This window comes from Marmota monax, unplaced genomic scaffold (assembly GCF_021218885.2).
Source record: "Marmota monax isolate L192 unplaced genomic scaffold, Marmota_monax_Labrador192_F-V1.1 WCK01_AAM20220418_F8-fsc00137, whole genome shotgun sequence".
NCBI lineage: Eukaryota > Metazoa > Chordata > Mammalia > Rodentia > Sciuridae > Marmota > Marmota monax.
Genome location: NW_026692854.1, coordinates 4317020 through 4340874, shown reverse-complemented (window position 1 = coordinate 4340874; position 23855 = coordinate 4317020). Strand labels below are relative to the sequence as shown.

Here is a 23855-nt window from a genome sequence, read left to right as displayed (position 1 = left end):
GCATGTATACTTCTTTTTATTTTACATTACCATTAATATCTTCAAGCGGTTATAGCTGTATCCATGATTCATATCTACATATATATGTAAATAATGAGTCCGTTTTCTGTTTTGAAAAGAAACATATCAGGATTTATGGAAAAAAAGCTGGGCACAATGGCATCCTCCTGTAGTCAGAACCATTGAAGTAGAAGCTTGAACCCACATGATTGAGGCCAGACTGGACAACATAGTGAGATCTTGTCTTAAAAAATTAAAAAAACAAATATATGGAAACAAGTGAGAATATTCTCCACCCGCAACAGCACATTAGGGGCCCATAAACTTTTTCCAGCATAGTTGGTATTGCTCAATACAGTTACTTTACAGCCCAGTCCTTGGAGCAGCTTTTCATTGTAACACCCTTCTTCCTTCACAGATGTACTTTGTTTTTAGAAATTCAAACTTTGTTCACAGTAAACCCCACTGTACTGAGTGAGTAAATAAACTGGGTGGTACTATTTGGAAGGGAAATTAAGATAAGAAATTGGGGAAAGGCTAAATGTCTAATATAGAGGAATTATTAAGAATAGAAATTTATGAAGCCAAAAAATGGTATTTATGAAGAGATTTTAATAACCAGAGAGAATTTTTAAGTTATTATATCAGAGGGAAAAGAGGGTAGCAAATTCTGTATAATGGTATTATTCATATATATAATGTGCATAGAGTAAACATTTTTTGTAGATTGCAATGAAAATATTGGTGAGGATATAGAGAAACAATATTTCATATACTTCTAGTAACATTTTAAATTGATTTAGCCATTCAGTAGGAATACTGGGCAGCATGAAAATTTAAATTCTTTTTGACCCAATAGTTCTGCTTCATAGTGAAAAACATTTGCTTGTGCACAGGAGGCATTTATCAGGATGATATTTAAAGCATTGTATATAATCATTGAAGCATTTTGAGACTCTCTAAATGTTTATCATTTTAGAATTAAATGAATTGGAATTAATCATGTCACTATGTCCACATTGTAGTCATAAGAATTAAAATGAAAAGAATGAGGTATAGACATGAAATTATTCTAAAACATTAAGTGGAAAAAGGAAGTTACAGAAAAATAGTATATGTGATATGATACTATCTGCTTAAAAAAGAAAAAGGAGATTGAGATATCCATTCATGTCTGAACAAACGCATGTTATTTTGGTGGGGGAACTAGAAAGATACACAGAAAACTGATAACAGTGGTAATCTCTGAAAGAAGAAATGGAGTTTAAAGTAATGATAAAGAGGTCTATATTCTTTGTAATTGTTCAAAGGTTTTGCATAAGAATGGATTCAACAATTTACTTAGAGAATTGAAAATAAATTTGGAAATATTTACTTGTGCAAAGAAAAAAGAGAAGGAAAAACAAGTGAAAATATAAACATATTATTTTTATGAGCAAGATTGAATTCTGAGTTTAGAGAGGTCAGTTTCTGCTCTTGTCAACTCCAGTTTATTGAAGCTAAATCCACCAAAGTCTTCCTGCCTGGAAATTTCAGCCCATCTGTTTTGTGCACTCCTTTCAAGTGTATAAAGTTTATCAGCATCCCCTTGCTTAGAAATTAGAATTAAATTATCCTGCTCACACAAAGGATTTATTGGTCCAGCCAAGGCTACCTGCTCCCATGTATTATTCTAAGCCACAATATTTTATTGATCCAGCTCTCTGTAATTCAATGAAGTATTGAGTGTATCTTTCAAAACTTTCTGTCCAGTTAATCTACCTAATATCTGATTACTAAAAACCCTTCATTGAACCTTTACCGGTGCAAGAGATCCAGTCACTTAGTTTAGCTTCTTTTGCCAATCTATCTTGGGGCAAGATCTTATTCCCATATTCTTTATCTACACACAGTTGTCCTTGCCTCAGCTGCTTCATGATCTTACTTCCAAACCAAAGCAGATCTTAAACTTCTTAATAGAAGGACTACTAGTCCTGGTTCTGGGGATAACAAGAACCTCATCACTGAACACAGTACTCTTTTGGGTATTTTGTCTTATACTGCTTGTCTACCAAATGATATTAGATAACTGGGTTCAAAATAAATTTCCAGTTTTAACATAGTGAAAGCCATGAATATTTCATGAACAAATTCAAAGATCAGTTGTTTCTCATTGGAAAAAAAAACTGAGATTAAATAAAAGGTTAATAGTGCACAAAATATGGATCATTCACCTTAGTACTCAATGTTAACCTGATTGGTAGAATGAGGAATGAACCATGTATGTACATGGTTTAATACATCTGAGTGTAATGAGTAAAAGTTCCTTGTGGTCTATATGGAAAGACTACCCATATAAATATTCTTATGAAAACCTGTTATTTGATTTTTTGTCCAATGCTTTATTCAAATAAAAACTCCCAATACTGAGGATCCAATGTCATGTTGATGTCTCTCTTGTGTTTGTTTCTCTGCATCACAGGACATGCCATACTATTTGGAGTTCAATTCTTATAACCTAAGAGCATTTCTTATGGGTTAACTTCTTTGTAGGTCCTATGTAATGGTTGATTTTCCCCTTTTTTCTCCTTGTACTTTCAGCTCTCAAATTTCATTTGCAGTGAATATTTATTTACAGCAAACAATTTATTCTAGGAAGTTCTGCTATCTTACATGTAGTGTATGATATACAGGTGCATCTTACAAAAACTAAAAACCCATTTGCAAATACAAAATAAAGACAACTGTAGCCACATTTCAGGATCTGGATGAAATGGTTGTGAGGATAAGTGGAGATTCTGATTCTGACTGTATTTTAACTTTATGGGAAATTTGACCTCTTAAGGTTACTATGCTGAATTAGAATGTCAGACATAAAGTTGTTAATGTGTGAATAATATTGACTTAGTTCAAATAAGGTTCAAATTGAGAGGATGAGTTGAGAAGTCTGAGTCAACAAAGTAAAATGTGACAAGTTAACTTAGCAAAACAGGTTAGGTGGGAGTTTCCTGAAACTGTTGGGCAGAGCTATTCGCATCAACCAGTTCCTCACTGCTAGAGCTACGTTTGTAGCTGCAGTATTAGACATTTTCACAGCTCAATTTATAAAATTAATGTAATTGAAATTATTTCAAAGGCATAATAATTTGAGGCAGATTCCTTTACTGAATAAACAACATGAAAGAAAAAGAGAAGGAAACAAGTGAAAATATAAACGTATTATTTTTATGAGCAAGATTGAATTCTGAGTTTAGAGAGGTCAGTTTCTGCTCTTGTCAACTCCAGTTTATTGAAGCTAAATCCACCAAAGTCTTCCTGCCTGGAAATTTCAGCCCATCTGTTTCGTGCACCAGCCTTGATTGCTTCTTTTGAGGTGGGAGGGAAAAGGAAAGAGAAGGGAAATTGCATGGAAATGGAAGGAGACCCTCATGGTTATACAAAATTACATACAAGAGGAAGTGAGGGGAAAGGGGAAAAAAAAAACAAGGGGGAGAAATGAATTACAGTAGATGGGGTAGAGAGAGAAGATGGGAGGGGAGGGGATGGGGGATAGTAGAGGATAGGAAAGGCAGCAGGATACAACAGACACTAGTATAGCAATATGTAAAACAGTGGATGTGTAACCGATGTGATGCTGCAATCTGTATATGGGGTAAAAATGGGAGTTCATAACCCACTTGAATCAAAGTGTGAAATATGATTTGTCAAGAACTATGTAATGTTTTGAACAACCAACAATAAAAATTAGATTTCAGCTCTGATCCAAACTGGCCAAACTTACTGAGGGAGTCTATATGCCTAAGTCGGCCTCTCCCTAACTGGCAGACTACGGGGGCGGGGGGCATTTTCTGATTCAGAGCAGACTTAAAGTTCAAAATTACTTTCTTATTGTGACAGGATAGAAATGTAAGTCTGGCAGGGATGTTGGCTAGCCCTCTCACCCATGCTGTCTGTAGAATGATAGGGAATACTGCACCTCTCCTTCTGGGAGCCTCAGTCTGTGTGCTGAGGAGGTGGGTGACATGCATCAGTCTATCCTCCAACCCTTCACAGAGATCTGCATCACTTTCCTCCTGACCCTGGATCTATCCCAGTTCTTCCCCTTCAGCCTTACCTCTGGCACAGTTCAGACCACCAAGTTCAAATGAAAGTGCCCCTTGCTCTTCTCTTACTTTGCAGACTGATAGAACAGCAACTATGGTTTTTATCACTGTCCCGAGCTTCTCACTTCTGTGCCTGGACTGACTCATGGCATGGACACCCACCAATACAAGAAAATAAAGCCTAAGTAGCTGTTTGGCCTTGGGTATTCAAAAAGCAAGACAGAGTGGGGAGGAGGGATGGGGCGGGGACGGAACATGAGAATGAATGAAAAAAACAAAGGTAAATTGCAGGGTTTTCTAGTCTCCCACTCGGGAGACTGCTTCCATGCTTTTTTTTTTTTTTTATCTCTGATGGAGAGTTCTGAGACTCTCTGGTATCTGAACTCATTTTGCACTCAGATTGTGAATTTATTGGACAGCAGTGTTCATTTATCTTAAACTTGATGGGAGAATTTCTTCTGGTTTGTTGGAGGGGAGCTTCCCCTGACTCACTGAGTCATTGCATGCCAAGTACTAACACTATCTATTTATTCCTTTTATTCATTATCTTTCTATTCTAGAAACCAATATTTTTGGTTTTCACCTCGCTGCTAGCTTTCTGAATTGCCTAATGGCATTTTTCTCTCAGCCTTGTTTTAACAGTCTTAGGAAGCTGCTATCATATTGTGGGTATCTTTAATCTGCCATTTTTCTCTAATCTGTTAACTTTTTGAGGAATTGCCAAACTGTTTTCCTATGTTGTTGTACTATTATACATTCCTTTGTTGCATTATTTCACACTGTCACCAGAAATAATAAGGGTACTAATTTATTTACATCCATATCAATACTTATCATCACCTGCCTTTTAAATTATAGCCAACCTAAAGGGTATGAAGTGGTTAAAAAATGTTTCATTTAAAAAATTACTAATTTGAAATTTTACTTACATGAAAATGTCCCTTTATTCCTCAGGGAAAATGGTTTTTATAAAGATAAATGCAAAAATCATGTAAAATCAATACCTTTTCTACATGCTAAACTATGGGACACAAAAACACCACCTTAAAACATTCTGGATCAGTCATTTAGAATGTGATGCTGACCTTTAAGATAATTTGTTTTGAAAAGATTAACAACAAATTTGGCCCTTTTGTGGATTTAGAACACAGCAGGCAATTCTGATATCCACCCCAAACTCCAAAGAAGTAAAGATAGCTTATAGTGCTTTCTCTTCTCATTCATTACATAAACAGCAGACAATATTTATATATTTAGAATACAGACAATTTAACAAAAGTTAAATAGTTAACTTTTCCAGGAGATGACAATAATTATCTCCTGGAAATTTGAGTATATTGTTTAATATAGTCAAGCTTCTGTAAAACCATATGATTTTGATGGGATTAATCTATTCTCAGAGTGGTATTGATGATTGAACTTAACACTTTGATTGTGTTCATCGTATATTTTGAAGCTAAGGTATACCTCTAACCCAGGTGTTTATTATGGAAAGAAAACTACTCACTAAAGGATCCCCACATTGGACAGGAAGAAGAACCCATCTCATGAAAAAGGGCCTTGGACAACCGATTAACCGTATGTAGAAGAATGAAACTAGACCCTTATCTCTCACCCTGCCCAATAATAATTGCAAAATTGATCAAAGATCTAGGAATTAGACCAGAAACTATGCAACTCCTAGAAGAACCTGTAGGGTCAGTACTCCAACATATAGGTACAGGCCATAGCTTTCTCAATAGGAATCCTAAAGCTCAGGAAATAATTCTAAGAGTTGATAAATAGGATGACATCAAATTGAAAAGCTTCTGCATAGCAAAGACAATTAAGAATATGAAGAGAAAACCTATAGAATGAGATAAAAATCTTTGCTAGCTACTCTTCTGTCAGAGAATTAATAGCCATGATATATAAAGAATTCAAAAAACTTAACACCAAAAAACAGATAATGCTTTAACAAATGGCCAACAAATATATGAAAAAAATGCCAAAAATCATTAGCAGTTAGGAAATTGCAAATCAAAACTACCCTGAGATTTCATCTTACTCCGGTTAGAATAGCAACCATCAATAACAAATAATAATAAATGCTGAAGAGGATGCGGAGAAAATGGAACTCTTTTGCAAAGTTGGTGGGATTGTAAATTAGTACAACCACTGTAGAAATCCTTATGAAGGTTCCTCAAAAGACTAGGAACTACCATCTGTTCCAGCTTTACCACTCCTTGCTCTTTATCCTAAAGAATTAAACTCAGCATACTGTAGGGACATGTATACCCAGATTTATAGCAGAACAATGCACAATAGCCAAACTGTAGAACCATCAATGGATGAACGGATAAAGAAAATGTGGTTTACATACACAATACAGTTTTATTCAGCCATAAGAAGAGAGAAAGTATGTCATTTACAGGAAAATGGGTGGAACTTAAAACCATATGTTAAGCGAAATAAACCAAACTCAAGAGAGTCAGTGTTCATATGTTTTCTCTCATGTGGAAGCTAGAGAGGAAAAAGGAAAAGGAAGGTTTTAGGAGGGGTGGGGGGTAGATCTTGTGAAAACTGAAGGAAGATTAGTAGAGTAAAGGAAAGGGACTAGGGAGAAGGAGGATAGGAGGGAAAAGGGAAATACTGGGGAATAAAATTTCAATTAAAAACCTCTCCAATAGATAACATCACATAGACGAATTTTGGGCCTTGAAGACAGGTTATGAACCTAAACATTCAGTCAGCAATAAAGAAAAAATAAGAAACAATGATCAGAATACATAACAACTATAAGACAAAAAGAGACCAAACTTAAGAATAGTTGGCATTGTGGGAGGAATAGAAATAACAGAAAATATTTCCAAACCTTGGAAACAAGATCAACATCTAGAATCGGGGCGTTTAGAACCCCAAATACATAAAAATCAAAAAAGAACCTCTTCATGACACATTATAATTAAAATTTCAATTATTCAGTATTAAGAACAGAATTTGGAAAGCCTTCAGGAGAATATCAGGGCACAAGTAGATGTACATCAATCAGAATAGCATCTGATTTCTTAAGAAAAAGTCTAAAGTCCAGGAAGGCTTGGAACAACATATTTCAAGCCCTAGAAGAAGGAAAAAAAAAAAAAAAAAAAAAAACTGCTAGCCAAGATTGCTATGTACAGCACAGCTATCACTCAGAAACATAGAGGAAATAAAACCTTTCCAAGATAAGCATAAGATAAAGAACAAAGAAATTAAAAAACAAAAAACACCAGGGCTCAGGAAATGATGATCTGATTAGAAGAGTAGTTCTGCAAATGACAGGACTGAATTAAATATTAGAAATAAAATGGCAGGGAATAATAAACATTTCTCTATAATAACACAATGTAAATGGTCTCAGCTCTTCAATTAAGACATGGACTGCCAGGTGTGGTGGCGCACACCCAGCAGCTGGGGAGGTTGAAACAGGAGGATTGTGAGTTCAGAGGCAGCCTCAGCTACTTATCGAGGAACTAAGCAACTCAGTGAGACCCTGTCTCTAAATAAAATATAAAATGGGGCCGGGGATATGGCTCAGTGATTGCATGCCCCTGAGTTCAATCCCTGGTACAAAAAAAAAAAAAAAAGACATGGACTGACAGATTGGATTAAAAATAAGACCCAACTAACTGTTCTCAAGAGACATGCCATTCATAGACCTCCACAGTCTGAAAGCAAAAAGATGAAAAATGATATTTCATGCAGATGGAGCCTGAAAGAAGCAGGAGTAGCGACCCTTATATCTGACAAAGCACACTTCATGCCAAAATTAATCAGAAAAGGCAAGGTCATTTCATACTGGTAAAGAGAGCAATTCAATGAGAAGATATAATGATAGAAAATATTTTTGCCCCAAACTTTAGTGCACCTAATTACTCAAAAGAAACACTACTCAATACAAAGGTTCAAGTAGACCCTCAAAACAGTAATACTGGGTGATTGCAACACTCAGTTCTCTCACCAATAGAGAAGTGACCCAGACATAAAATTAAGGACACTTCAGATCTAAAAAGTACTCTAAATCAAATGGACCTAACAGACCTCTATAGAATATTTCATCCAAAACATCTGAATTCAGTTGCTTCTAAGCTACTCATGGGACTTTCTCCAAAATAGAACATATTTAAGTCACCAAATAAGTGTTAGCAAATACATATATTTGCTAAAATTTATATATGTACTTGCATATCAGATTATAATGGAATGAAACTAGAAATCAACAGCAACAAAACTACAGAAACACATGTAGATTGAACATACACTTTTGAATGATGAATCATAGAATAAATCAGGAGAGAAATTTTAAAATTCTTAAGCGTCAAATGAGAATAGAGATATACCGCACCAGAAACTGAGACACTATGAAGATGGTTCTAAGGAAGAAAATCGATAGCTTCGAGTACCTACATTTAAAAAAAAAAAGAAAGATTCCAAATAAACTTAATGATTCATCTCTTGTTATGAAATCACATAACAAGAAAAACAAGAACAAACCAACAACAAAATGAATCAGAGGAAGGGAATAATTGAGAGCTGAAATTAATAGAGTTAAAAACACTACAAAGAAACAATGTAACAAAGAGGATTCTTTGAAAAGATAAAAAAGATGGATTAATCCTTAGCCAAACTGACTAAAAGAAAGACCCAAAGTAATAAAATCACAGATGAAAGAGGAGATATCACCACAGGTATCAGTGAACTACAGGGAACTTTTGAAAATTTACATTTCCAAGTTATACATGTCTAGAAACGGATACATTTCTAGACATGTATAACCTACCAAAATTGAACCAAAGAACATAGAAAAACAGACCAATAGCAAGCAATGAGATTGAAGCAGTCATAATAAATTCTTCCAGCAAAGAAAGCTCAGGACAAAATTATTCTCTGCTAAATTCTGCCAAACATTTAAAGGAGAGCTAATACTATTACTTCTCAAATTATTTCTTGAAATAGAAAGGGGGAAGCACTTTAAAATTTATTTGATGAAGACAGTATCACACTGATAGCAAAAGTAGATAAGGATATATAAAGTAAATAAAACTGTACACTAATAATCCTGATGAACATAGGTGTAAAAGTCCTTAATGAAATGTTAGCAAATCACATTTAAAAACATACTAAGAAAGTTGTACATCATGACCAAGTTGTTTTCATTCCAGTGTTGCAAGAATGATTCAACATATGCAAACCAATAAATGTAATTCACCATGTAAGTAGAACTAGGGACAGAAATCACATGATCATCTTAATAGATGCAAAAATCAAAAGAAAATAGTATATACACACAATGTAGTTTTACTTTGCCATGAAGAATGAAATTATGTCATTTGAAGGAAAATGGATGGAACTGGAGACATCATGTTAAATGATATGAGCCAGACTCAGAAATCCAAGGGTCATATGTTTTCTCTCATATGTGAAAGCTAGAGAGAAAAAAAGGCAAGTCTCATGAAAATAGAAGGGAGTTAAAGCATGGAATCATGGGGATGGATGAGGGAAGAGAGGAGATACTCAAGAATTAGACTGAGCAAATTATGTAATCTACATGTACAAATATATCACAGTGAATTCTACAATTGTGTATCTTTACAGTGAGTCAATGAAAAAATATTTTAAGGTTCATATACACAGCAGTTCTAATTTAAGATTCATATGATATGGCAATTCTTTTCCTAGGTATATAGCCAAGAGAAATGAAAGCACATTTACACAAAAATCTAAACAAAAATGTTCATAACAGCTTCAACAGTAGAAACAAATCAGATGTCCATCACATAGTTGAGTGGACAAACAAAACGAGTATATCTATGCAATGGTATATTATTTAGTCACAAAAAGGAATGATTCATGTTGCAGCATGAATAGACCTTGAAAATATCATGAGGACACATATGATTTCATTTTTATGAAGTATTCACAGTAAGCAAATCTGTATAAACAGGTAGTAAATTAGTTGCCAGGCCTAGGGGCACAGGAGAAAAAGGAGTGACTGCTAATAGATATGAGGTGGTTTTGGGGTGATAAAAATGTTTTTATTTAGACAGGTACAATTCATAACTTTATGAATATAGTAAAAACTACTGAATAGTACATATTGAAGGGTGAATTTTATGGTATATGAATTATGTCAATAAAAAATTTTTATCAGTGTTTGCTTTCCCAAATTAAAAGGTATTCTTTTAATGAAATTGTAAGAAGTTATTTTTTATAGTTAATGCCAGGACTTTCCAGAGAAATTAAATACCAACACTGACATTATCCTTAAAGCCTTGCTATATATTAATTAAAGTGTAATATGCATTGTATGAGACTTACTCAATCTGAACGTGAGTTACCTTTACCAATGGTAAGAGTGCCAAGAATGAAGTGGCTGATAGCAGATGTCTGGCACTTATATTCTACAGTTACACTTTGTTGCTGTCACAGTAGTGAAATGACCCGTGTGAAAAGTATTTTAAGGTTTATCTTAGAAATATCAGTTACAAAAACCTTTTAATAGTGGAAAGATTATTATGGAGTCAAACATAAACTGGCTAGTTTTATGTTTGACTGAGACTTACTAGCAGCTTATTCCTTTTAAAGAAATTACTTGATGTCTATGAGCCTCAGGTTCCTCATATACAAAATACCTTATGGAGCTATAGTGTGGATTAAATGAGATACCATGAATAAAATGGATTATGTTCTTTGATTCCCTGTCCTGCACATACTCTATCTCTCCCAGACTTTACCTCCTATGCCGTACACACACACACACACACAAACATACAAACACAAAATTAGGTCTCTTTTTTGTATATTCCCATTGAACCTGGAGATTGCCCTAATGAAACACTTGATGTACTCTATTGAATGTTTATTTGCTTGTCTTCCTCGAGAAACTGTTAGTTGATGTATTCCCATTACCTCATATAGGACTAGCTCAATAAATATTTGAATAAATGAATTTCAATAACATACACCATTATACTGGGTTCATAATAGCTCCCTAAAAAAGATATAATGTATCTTTGTTTTGTTTTTTGTTAGAACACAGTCAACCTGAAGTATTTACCATACAAATTTACAATATGTGGTGGTTTATATGTTAAGTAGAAATGTTTTTATTACGAATTATACCTATGGAATGAAGAGAATGTTCGTTTTCTGTATTGCAGTATACAATTTGTAGTTCTATATTTATCTTCACAGTTTGTACATTTACTGTCTTGTAACATCCAAATAGGTATATTTAAAATTTTGTTTTAACAAGTGTCTCAAAAATTTGTACTTTAATATGCATGTTTATACCATTTTTCTTCATCTGACACTATTTAGACTTAGAGTGAAATAGAAAGCTTAAAAACAATGCTCTAGACTTAAGAAAGCCTATGAAAAGCATAGGAAATAAATCATTTTAAGCAACATAACTGATACTTGCTCTATTTTTGTCCTTAATGCCTTATAAAATAATATTAATAATAGATAATAATTTTTTGTATGAAAGAAATGAAAAGAGTAAAATGAGGAAGTTTATCCTTATGTTCTCTGGACTTACATATACCTATCTAAATTATTTATAAAGCTTTGCTGAATAAATATAAATTATGAACTGCATAATATGAGGGTATAGAAAAAGTAGATGTAAGGTTTATGTTTGTATAAGTCATCAGGAATGCTCATTTTAGAGACTTACAGCCATTCTACTTCTTTCAGGTACAGAGAACTACAACTTAGTACTGAAAGCAAAGTAACAGAATTTCTCCATCAAGCTAAATTAAAGTCTTTTGAAAGTGAGCGTGTTCAACTTGTACAAGAAGAAACTCTAAGAAATCTTACACAATGTCAGCTGGAATGTGAAAAATATCAGAAAAAATTGGAGGTATTTATATACAGTTTTCTTTCAACATTAGATTGCATGCAAGCTCCCTAGGTACAAAGTTTATAGAGAGTTTTATGTTTCCTGGAGGACCTCATTGTCCTTAAAAAAAACAAAAAGTGTGTATGTGTATGTGTATTCATGTGTGTGCACTTGCGCATGTGCGTGCACACACATATATTTCAGAACAATATACATCAGAAAGTACTGGAAGTATTAGAAAACAGGTTGGGGAAAGATCTTATACACAATAGCAACCCAAAACACAACTACTTTTAATAAGAAAAATGAAATCTATATCTAGAAAACTATAGAGCTTCACTGACATTTGTAAAAAGAAATATTTTCTATAAGGGAATATTCAGTATTAATATATTTTTCAGTTTTCATCAAATAATATTATATATTTATTACTTTTTATTTTTTTGGTACTGGGGATTGAACTCAGTGGTACTCAACTACTGAGCTACATCCCCAGCCCTATTTTGTATTTTATTTAGAAATAAGGTCTCACTGAGTTGCTTAGTGCCTCACCAGTGCTGAGGCTGGCTTTGAGCTTGCAATACTCCTGTTTCAGCCTCCCAGGCCACTGGGATTACAAGTGTGCACCACCATGCCAGGCACATATAAATAAATAAATAAAAAGAAAGGTATTGTGTCCGACTATTAAAAAATAAATATTAAAAAAAAAAGATTTTTTTCAAAGGAAATACACTTTACATTTAAAAATACATTCAGAAGAAAGAATAATTAAAACATAAAAGACCTATAAATGATATGAAATAAAAACCCCCAAAATATATTTACATAAGTTTAATAATTTTTATAGTAAGAATCGAATCAGTGAGGGAAGTATAGATTGAATAATAAATGGTGCTGTGGTAATCATTTGAGTATATAGGGAAAACAATTGTATCTGTCCTTCATACCATTACCAAAATAAAAGCCAAATAAATTACTGAGCTGAATGTATATATGGAATTTTAAACTGTTTAAGTAATTATAGATAAAATTTTGCTTTATATCAGTTTGGGAATTAATCTGATATTCTGTTGATTAAAGCAAAGAAATGAATATTAGAAAAATAGAACTCGTAGGTTAAAGAAACTGAATAGCATTATAGGCAAAATGGAAACTGGAAAATACTATTTGTAGTATTATGATAAAGGACCTATTTCATTTTAAAAGATTTCTTATCAAGAGAATATGTTTTCCTATTCTAGGTATATAGGTAAAAAAAAAAGAAATGCACCTTTTTCAACCTGAACTCATATTGTTAATAAATAGATGAAAATATATGCATTCTCATTGAAAATTCAAGAAATATAAATTTAATTTTTATTTATGTTTATGTAGATATATGTGTTATTTTTTAATGTGCTGGCAAGAGTGCCCTTAAGTGGGAAGTCTCACATAATAACAAAATGGAATAGCCCTTCTAGGGGACAATATGGTAATCTGTGTATGTGATCTTAGAATATTGAACAGCAATTTCAGTTAAGGGAATTTTACCTAAGGAAATAATGAGATGCTTATAAAGATTTGTATTAATGATGTACATCACAATATTATCATATAAAAATTGTAAATAACTTAATAAAAATAAATATTCAACAGTAGATAATGAAACAGTTTTAGTTACCACATTTTGAATTACATATTTTGTTGTGTCTATTCACTATATGATTGTATACAATCATGTTCTTGACTGTTTTAGATTTGAGGAAAAATTAAAACATTGAATGAGAGATGCAATTATGTCATCAGCTTGATCTTGACTGCAGGTTGCATATTTAGTAACAACCATTAATGAACATACAAAAAAAAGATTTGAAGGAAAATATGCCAAAATATTAAAGTGGTATGGTTATATTTTCTTCATTTTCCTCACTAGTTAGTAAGTTCCATGATGACAGGCTGAATCTTTTTTAAGTGATCAATATATTCCCAGGTCCTAGCCAGAATCTTGGCACATAGTTAATTGGATTGATAGTGTTCAGTACTTTCTAATTGGTTGTCTGTTGGGCAATAGGCACTGTACTAGGCATTGATATACACACAAATTTTAATGAGAAATTAATTTCTCTGCATAAAATGAATAGTTTCAAATGGGGCTTTTTTGTTGTTGTTTGGGGGAGTTGTTTGTTTTTTCTTAGTTGGGGTTGAACCCAGAGACATTCTATCACTGAGCTATATCCCCAACCCTTTTTATTTTTTATTTTAAGCCAGGATCTCACTAAGCTACCCAGGCTGGCCTCAAATTTGTGATCCTCCTGCCTCAACCTCCAGAATAGCTAGGATTACAGCCACCCACACCTAGCCTTGAACAGGACTTTGAATAGAACTTAATCTTTATATTGGAAATGTTCTCTATCTGTGCTATCCAGTTCAGTAGCTACTGGTCACCTGAGGGCATTCAGCAATTAAAATATGGCTAGTGCTACTGACAACCTAAATTGATTTTTAGCTTAATTAAATCAAATCTAAATTTGCTTATCCACAAATGACTCGTTAACAGTAGAGTACATGCTCTAGAAAATTAACATAATCACTTATGCCCTTACTATTGGACAGCAGTGAGGTTTTGACTACTTTTCTCTTGAATTTTATACTTAAGAAAAATGGAAACTCTTTTCCGCCCTGATAGAATTTCTTATAGCAACATTGGGTAGTAGTTAGACCTGTGAGCTTTCAAGTCAACAGAACTAAGATTTGAATCCAAATTAGTGACTCCTTTTTGAATAAATTACTCATTTTGTTTGAGTCTCAGTTTTTTCATTAGGCAAATAGGTCTAATAGTATTTTGGGCACAAATAAATCATTAGTGTATTCTTAACAAGTATTAGAAGTTCTCAAAATATTCTCCTTTGATGCTATAAAATTTTGGCTTTGGTAATGTTAGGAAATGTTAAGTAAATGAAAGCATCCCTTCTCAAAAGATAAATATTTGTAAAAGGATAATTGGATTTTTTTTTTTTTTACTTTTCAGATTTCTCAGTCATGTGCTATCTAAACCCAAGCATTTACACTTCCAATTTTCCTTTCTACATATGAAAACTTGTTTTAGTTATGAAAATATATAATTTTAGATGATCAAACAGAAGTTGGAGGCAAAGAAACTGAAAGTTAATTTAAAACCTTTCTTAATTAAAAATTTATCAGATATTAAAGCATTATCCCTAAATATATATATAAGGTATCACATAATAGGATAAATGTCACAATATACAACCATTTGTAAATCTGCAAATATATGTGGTGTGTGTGTGTTACACACATGCATACGTACATATTCAAATATCAAAATAATTCTTTTTTTAAGTATTTATTCTTAAGTTTTAGGTGGACATAATATCTTTATTTTACATTTACGTGGTGCTGAGGATCGAACCCAGTGGCTCGTGCATGCTAAGCGAGCACTCTACCTCTGAGCCACAACCCCAGCCCCCCAAAATAATTCTTTTTAACTATTTTTATTTACCTATCCTCACAAAACTACTTTTAAAGATCTGAAATGATTTTATTGTTTTTGTAAAACAATTTGGCATTGAGCATTTATAATGATATGTCTTAAATATGTAAAAAGCTTCATGCACAGATATTCATTGTGGTATTATTTATAATAGCAGAGAACAAAAAACTATAAAATCCTATTATTGAAGAATGGTAACATTAAAAAATGTTTTTGTGTAATTAACATTTTAAGATCAATTGATTATTTTAAGACCACACAGTAACATGTAAAATACACTTTTATAATAATATAAGGTGAAAACAGCCCTTTACACAAGTGTATACATTAGATTTTTTAAAATGTCTGTAGGGTATCTTGAAGAAATGTACCATAAACTTAATAGTAGCTGTAATTGATTAATAAATAGCCCATACCAGGTGAGTTGGGGCATGTCTATAATCCCAGCAGCTCAGGAGGCTGAGGCAGGAGGATCTCAAGTTCAAAGCTGGCTTGAGCAACTTAGGGAGACCCTATCTCAAAATAAAAAATGAAAAGGGTTGGGGATATGGCTTAGTATCTAAGCACACCTGGGTTCAATTCTCCATGCCAAATAATAATAATAAATAAAATGAGTAGACCATGGGTAGGTTTATGCTTTATTTCTACTTTTTTGTTCATAGAAAAGTTGAATTACTTAGGGGGTTGGGGATTAAAATTATGGCATTTGCAGGTAAATGGGTGGAGTTAGAGAAGATGATGCTAAGTGAAGTTAGCCAATCCCAAAAAAAACAAACGCCAATTGTTTTCTTTGATATAAGGCGGTTGATTCATAGTGGGATAGGGAAAGGGAGCATGGGAGGAATAGATGAACTCTAGAATAGGGCAGAGGGGTGGGAGGGGAAGAGAGGGGTTATGGGGTTCTAAACGATGGTGGAATGTAATGATCATTATTATCCAAAGTGTAAATACGAAGACACAAAAAATAAATAAATAAATAAATAAATAAAAAGTTGAATTACTTAAGGACTGCAAAATTGACAAGTAACTGAGTCATTGTAATTGGGAGCTCACATCTGATCAGACTGACCTCATACCTCGTAGTTTTGACCACTACATTATTCAAGAAATAATTAAAAGTGTTTATTGCAATAATCCCTGACCGATTACACTTTTGGAAAGTTCGCTGATTAGTAAAACTAAGTTTAACAAGATAAGGGATCTCAGGACTGGGAGTGGCTGGGCACAGCTGGGCATGAAGGTACATGCCTATAATCCCAACTACTGGAGAGGCTGAGGCAGGAAGATTGAAAGTTGGAGGTCAGCTCAATAATTTAGCAAGACCCTGTCTCAAAATAAAAAACATAAAGGGCTAGGGATGTAGCTCAGTGGTAGAGTGCCCTGGGTTCAATCCCAGTACTGTAGGGTGGGGATGGGGTGGTGGATAAAGGGTCTCAGAAAATAAAACCTTAGTGAAAAATACAAAAATGGTTATTGAATATATGTATGATTGAAAAAAACAAGAAAAAGTTATAGATGGTATCTTCTTCTAAAGCAAATCAATGTTCAGCACTTAGAACTTTTTTCATATACCTTCTTCAGGAAACTCCTGCAGTCATAATCTGATTCTCCCACACAATTTCAGATAATCTCACAATTTAGCTATTATTGGGTATTTGTCTTTTGCAAGTTGCATTTTCCATAGTTTAATTTTAATGGTTCCTAGCAAAACATCTTTTCTTTTCCTTTTCACATTGAATCACTGTGTTTAAGAATGTTTCTTGGAGCTGGAGCTAGGTGATAGATGGTAACTATTTATATTTAAAAACACAGAAGCACAGCTCTTTTGGTACTCCTGAAAACAAAAAAGCCTCACAAACCAATACTTTATCACACAAATAATGCTCAGGACATACAGAACTGATGTTTTCCAAACAATTCTCTAAACCAAACCTCCTAAAGGTTGCAACCTAGAATTTGAAAAACACCGTCCACTTAGTCTGTGGATATAGGTAACTAGTAATTTTTATATTCATTTATTTAAAGGTCTTATATGGAGAAGCACAGTTTGGGGGCAATTTCTTTACATTTTCTCCATTTGTTACCCTGAGGTCTTGAAGTGTCAGGGACTATTCATTTACCATTGTGTCACCAGTGCCCAACACAGTACTTCCCCCATGGCAGATGCTTGTTAAGTATTTAACGAATGAAAGAATGGTTTGATTAAGGCTAATATAGTTCCATTTTTTAAATCTTTTTAACTCTGAAAAGTATTTGTTTCTGAGACAATCTTATTTATAATGAAGTGAAATAATTTCATGAAAGGTAAAAATTATGGATTTATAGAAATTTTACTCAATATTTTTATTGATTTTTAACTTGGGAATGATTTATTTTATTTTTGCTTTAATCATTAATTTATTGGCAAAGGCTCCCAAATACCAGTCTCTTTTTGAAGCAGTTTTGACACATAATTATATATTATCATTCGGTTAATACATCTATTATGTAAGGGAAGGAATCTCCCACTGTGTGAGCTTGATATTTAATCATTTCCTCAAAGTAATTTACCTATTTTATATCTCCATGTTTAAATTCATATGTTGTTTTTTCTTCTAAAGCATCTTTAATATAATACCCCTCCATAGGTCAAATAATCAAGTTTTGGGGGGGTTTTTTTTTGTTTTGTTTTGTTTTGTTTTGGCTTTTCAGAAGCAATAATAAATTTATTCCTAGGAGTCACTCCTCCATGCTAGGAAAAGAAGATTATAGGTTATATTTCTCAATTTATTACTTTTTAAATCTTTTCTTAAAATAATACTTTATGAAATAGCCCATCTTTGACATTTTGATTCTTTATCTCTTTAGATAGTCTATTTGTGTAATTTCTCTTTGTGTGATTTCTTTGGGGGCGGGGGGGATACAGATGAAAAAGTATCAGCTATACATTAGGAGAATAGTTATTTAACACTATCTTTATTCACCCTGTCTTTAACAGTAGAATTTATCAGTATTATCAGCCACTAGATTATTTATAAATTACACCCCAATGTAATGAAATCCATGAAGGTCTCAAATTGTTCTACTAAGCAATGCTTTTTTTTATAATAAATTACAAAATTTCTAGAAAGCACATTCCTAGCCAGCAAGAAGAAAGAAAAAATAATGCTAAAACAGTGAATTTTTGTTTTTCTGACCCAAAGACACTAAAAATTATCCTAAAAATATTATTCCCATGTTATTCCTTCTCCGCCCTCCAAAGGAGTGTATTTGAAAGGTGGAGGACAAAGTTTTATTTGCTTTTGGAAGAAATTTTGTTGAAAATTGAAGGAGATGACATGGAGTGAGTTAAAGGAACATTAAATTGTAGTTTCTGCTCATTAAGAATTGTAAATCTTCTTTATCTTCTGTGTCATCTTGTTCTACATCACAGAAAGCATATAATCATATACAGTCGTTAAGGTGAACTTCATGTCATTAAAGAAAGTAAGTTGTCTTCAGAAGGATTAATTATAGAGAATTCAGGATAATTAAATCATTGGAGTTCTATTTCCATGAGCTATTTAATACAAAGTTCTCATAATTCTATTTCTTATGGTAATAGCAGTATTTTTGCTAAGCACTATAAATTTAGCATCTCATTTAATCTTCCAACAATGCTATGTGGTATAAAGAAAGAGTAACTAATTGCCTACGATCACAGCTACTAGGTGTTAAAGTGATACTGAAATCCATGTCTTTCTGGCTCCAAACCATACTCTTAAGCATAATCTTCTTTTACCTCTCATGAAACAGTATATTACTCATGCTGTATTAGGGATAGTAACACTCCATGATTTAGTCAGTATCTAGTATATAAATTTTCTAGATAATGGAAATTTACTTTAAGCATTAAAACAGTGCTTCGTCACTGGAAGCATCTATTTTTTTTAGCTAATTCATTGTTATGATCATAGCGATTTCTTCAGTGAGTAACCATTGAAGAATGTAGGATTCTTTTGACCTTATACAAAATTCCAATTCTTTTGCATCTCTTTTTTTTTTTATAGTTTAATTATTTTTTTTATCTTTTTTTTATTTTTTTTATTTTTATTTTTATTTTTTTTAATTTTTTATTGTTGGTTGTTCAAAACATTACAAATTTCTTGACATATCATATTCTACACTTTGATTCAAGTGGGTTATGAACTCCCACCTTCACCCCATACACAGATTGCAGAATCACATCAGTTACACATCCATTGATTTACATATTGCCATACTAGTGTCTGTTGTGCTCCGCTGCCTTTCCCATCCTCCACCATCCCCCCTCCCCACCTCTCCCTTCCCCTCCCCTCCTCTCTCTCTACCCCCTCCACTGTATAACCCTGAGGGTCTCCTTCCATTTCCATGCAATTACCCTTCTCTCTCCCTTTCCCTCGGGTCTCTTTTTTAAACTTTTTAAAATTCTTTCTTTCTTTACAAAGGCATTTTCTGATACTGCTCCAAGCAGTACTTCACATTTACCTTTTGATTTGTTGCTTTGAATTTATGACTGTTCAGGAAACCCAAGATGTTATTAAAACCATGGAAAGAGTAGATTAAATAAGCTCTGATGGAAAACTGTAGGACTCATTGTGAGTATATTATTTTTACACACAGTTTTGTAAGCCTTATTCAAATGCCTGTGATTGCTGATAAATGACCTGCAGGTAAGTTTGATGTTGTTATAGTTTTTAATTCTAAAAAAGCAAATACTAATATTGCGCCTATAACTATTTGTGAGTTTTAAATTTATTTTTATTCAGCTTATATAAGAAAAAATATTTAATAATTTTCAGTTTAAAACAACTGATTTACTTTAGAAACAAATGTATTTTATTTCCTCATAAGGCATCTCAATTGAGCTACTTTCTGTTAATATTTAAATAATTACAGAGAGAAAATATATCTTTGTGTCATGTTTTTGTCTTAACTGTGAACCTATTTCTTAATTCTGTGAACCTTTGTAATTCTTTTCTTCCACTATTAGGTTTTAACTAAAGAATTTTATAGTCTCCAAGCCTCTTCTGAAAAACGCATTACTGAACTTCAAGCACAGAATTCTGAGCACCAGGCAAGGCTAGACATTTATGAGAAATTGGAAAAAGAGCTAGATGAAATAATAATGCAAACAGCAGAAAGTAAGTCTCCCTGCATTTCCCATCCCCCCCTCCCAACACACATATAGTCTTTTTTTCTGGCAACAGGAGGAACCTGACATCATTTCTAGAACTACTTTGGTATATATTTCCTTAAAATATAATTGGTGACCATATTTTAAAGAATACTCCATATTTCAAGTATTATTTCATGTTAACTTTGAACAGATGAAATTAAAAATAAGTTAAATGTGATACATTTTAGTCAACAATTAAGTATTTTCATTTATCAAGAAATAAGGATATACAGGAATCAATAAATAGGATTATATCAAACGAAAAAGATTCTTCACTGCAAAGGAAAAAATCAAGAACATGAAGAGAGAACCTACTGAATAGGAGAAAATCTTTGCCCACATGCACCTCAGATAGAGGATTAATCTCTAGGATATATAAAGTACTTAAAAAAATTAACACCAAAAAAGCAAATAACCTGATCAAAAAATGGGCAAAGGAACTAAACTGACACTTCATAGAAGAAGAAATACAAATGGTCAGCAAATATACTTAAAAATGTGAAACATCAGCAATTAGAAAAATGCAAATTAAAACTACACTGAGATTTTACCTTAATGCAGTCAGAATGGCAATCATTAAGAATATAAATAACAACAAATATTGGCAAAGATGTGGGGAAAAGGGTACACTCATATATTGCTGATGGGACTGCAAATTGGTGTAACAACTCTAAAAAGCAGTATGGGGATTCCTCAGAAAACTTGGAATGGAACCACCATTTGACCCAGTCATCCCACTCTTCGGCATATATCCGAAGAACTTAAAATCAGCATACTGTAGTGACACAGCCATATAAATGTTCATAGAAGCTCAATTCACAATAGCTAAGCTATGGAACCAAGCTAGGTGCCCTTCAATAGATGAATTTGCAGCCATTTTAGAGAGATAAGAGTCAGATATGTATCTCAATTCTAGTCTAGTTCTTGTAGAGTTGAACTGGAGATCATCTTGGATCTAGAAGATATCTGATAACTGGTAACAATATTAGCAATGACATTTATCATCTCTTCTATGTATCCTTCTCAACTAATAATTAACTTAATAATTCTATCTCTGAAAGCTGATCCTGATTTACCATGAAAGAACAAAATTAAGGGAAAACAGTTATTAATATTTCTAAAATCTTTACAGTACTACAGAAAGACCAGTCAGCAATTATGTGCACAACATATTGTGATGGTGCAAATAGTCAAGCTTCATTTATGATATGGTACTTGGCTTTATTTTAAATTGGAAATACTCCTGAATTTAGAGTTCTCCTTTTAAACAGTAAAATGATTGCTGTTGATAGATAGTTATAAATGTTTTTATAATCTTTGCCTTAATTCAAGCTAGTAAAACTTCAGTTTTTGTAATCATCAGTGAAATTTTTTTAATCCTAACTTGTAGTAAAATTTATTGAATTGAAATTTTTTCCCACAAGATATTAACCTGTTAGTTGAAAAAAAATTAGGATGTGGTGTGACAGTGGCAGAATTTAGAAATAAATTATTTTCTCTGAACTTTTTGAGTTACTAATTTTAGTCTATCAGTATATGCTTAGAACTACACATTTTATTCCAAGTAGCCTACTTGAGTGTATAACTTTGCTATTGTAAGTTGAAATTAAGTTGTTATTTTGAGAAAATAATGAATATATTTCCTAATTAATCATTTTTTACCAAGAAGAGAATTAATGAATTGATATTATCATTATTTGTCATTTTATAGCATATATTTCACATAAAAAGCCTTTAAATCCTTCAGAATACTGCATCTGCGTTGTGCATTATAACAAGAAAACTTAACATGTCATATGAGGTAATCCCTTAATACTTTCTAAAAAGTAAATCAAACAAATCCAAACAAGGGTATACTTTTAGAAATATCCTTCTACTTGCAAATGGGCTGTTTTGAGATTGCACATTAGTCCTTTTTAATGTTGTTGTGCTTCCTAATTCATTATTAACTCTTTTATCTTCACTTCTGTCATGCTTTTTATGGGGGGGAAAATTCTTTCACATCACACACTTCAATATTTTCCAGTTGAAAATGAAGATGAGGCTGAGAGGATTCTTTTTTCCTATGGCTATGGTGCTAATGTTCCCACAACAGCCAAAAGACGACTAAAGCAAAGGTAAAATCAATATATATTTATCTTACTTATCTACTCAAGCTAAATGTAATTACATTGTACATTTTGATAATGTGCTCACTTGAATGACAAAGTAAAGTTACTTTGTTCTTAGTATGCATAAATATTAAATTGCTCACAAAATACAGTAATTGTCATGCATTTCATGTATATTTAAGTGAATTTAATGTTTGGTAGACTAGAGGTGTACATTAGAATTTTCATAGAATTAAATTCAGTGATAAGAATACCATTTTTATTTTATTTTCACATTAATTTCAGATAATACAAATGCAATAATTTTCAGATTAGAACTAATTAGTTATACTTCCCTTTTTTTTCTCTTTTTGCTTTGTTTGGTTTTTGTTTCCTTTTTTATTCACATGTCTACATTCCTTGACATATACTTTAGAAAGAGTGAGTGATATAGTGGTAGCATATATATTGTGACTAAAACAATAAAAGGCTTCTTGAAGACCAAGAAAATTTTTAGAATATCTACTAGTTATGTGGTGAGATATTGCTTTAAAGTACCCTAACAGGGATTGGGATTGTGGCTCAGTGGTAGAGCCTTTGCCTCAAACATGTGAGACACTGGGTTTGATTGTTGGCACAACATAAAAATAAATAAATGAAATAAAGGTATTGTGTCCATCTACAATTTAAAAATATAATTTTTTTAAAAGTCCACTAACAGAAAATTATACCTTTAATAATCATTTTCTAGTTGGCCTGTCTGATGTTTTTCCTAACTCCTCTTTCCCTAAATTCATCCTGTTTTCCAAAAATATCTCATAGCTCACTTTGCTGCCACATCAAATCTGAATGTTTCAGTGAGACTTCTAAAGCCCCTCCATAATGTGGCCCCACCTCATCATTCTTATTTGCCTCTCTACCCAAAATGAGAGTAGATCTCTCTCTCTGCCTGTAAACATCTATTCTGTCTGTACCTTAGGAAAGCATTTCATTTATCTCATTACCTATCATTTCCCATGTAATTTCCCCAGCTAGATGAAAAGTTCTTCAAGGTCAGCAACGACATCTTTTTCTTATTCTCTGTCGCTGCCTAGTTCAATGCAGAGTACCTAGTAAGGTACTTGTTTCTTCATCTTTTTCATCTTTGAGGATTCAA

The 23855-nt window shown here is 32.8% G+C and overlaps 1 protein-coding gene across 3 annotated transcripts in view; it reads left to right on the top strand.

Annotated features, from left to right (window-relative positions):
• The window catches only part of Pibf1 (progesterone immunomodulatory binding factor 1), a 232488-nt gene that overhangs the window by 120078 nt on the left and 88555 nt on the right, over positions 1 to 23855 (top strand). For all 3 annotated transcript variants that reach the window (XM_046449462.2, XM_058580979.1, XM_058580978.1), the window contains exons 11-13: positions 11799 to 11964; positions 20424 to 20574; positions 22636 to 22726. In XM_046449462.2, the coding sequence (XP_046305418.1) occupies positions 11799 to 11964; positions 20424 to 20574; positions 22636 to 22726 (408 nt within the window). The remainder of the gene's footprint in view (positions 1 to 11798; positions 11965 to 20423; positions 20575 to 22635; positions 22727 to 23855) is intronic.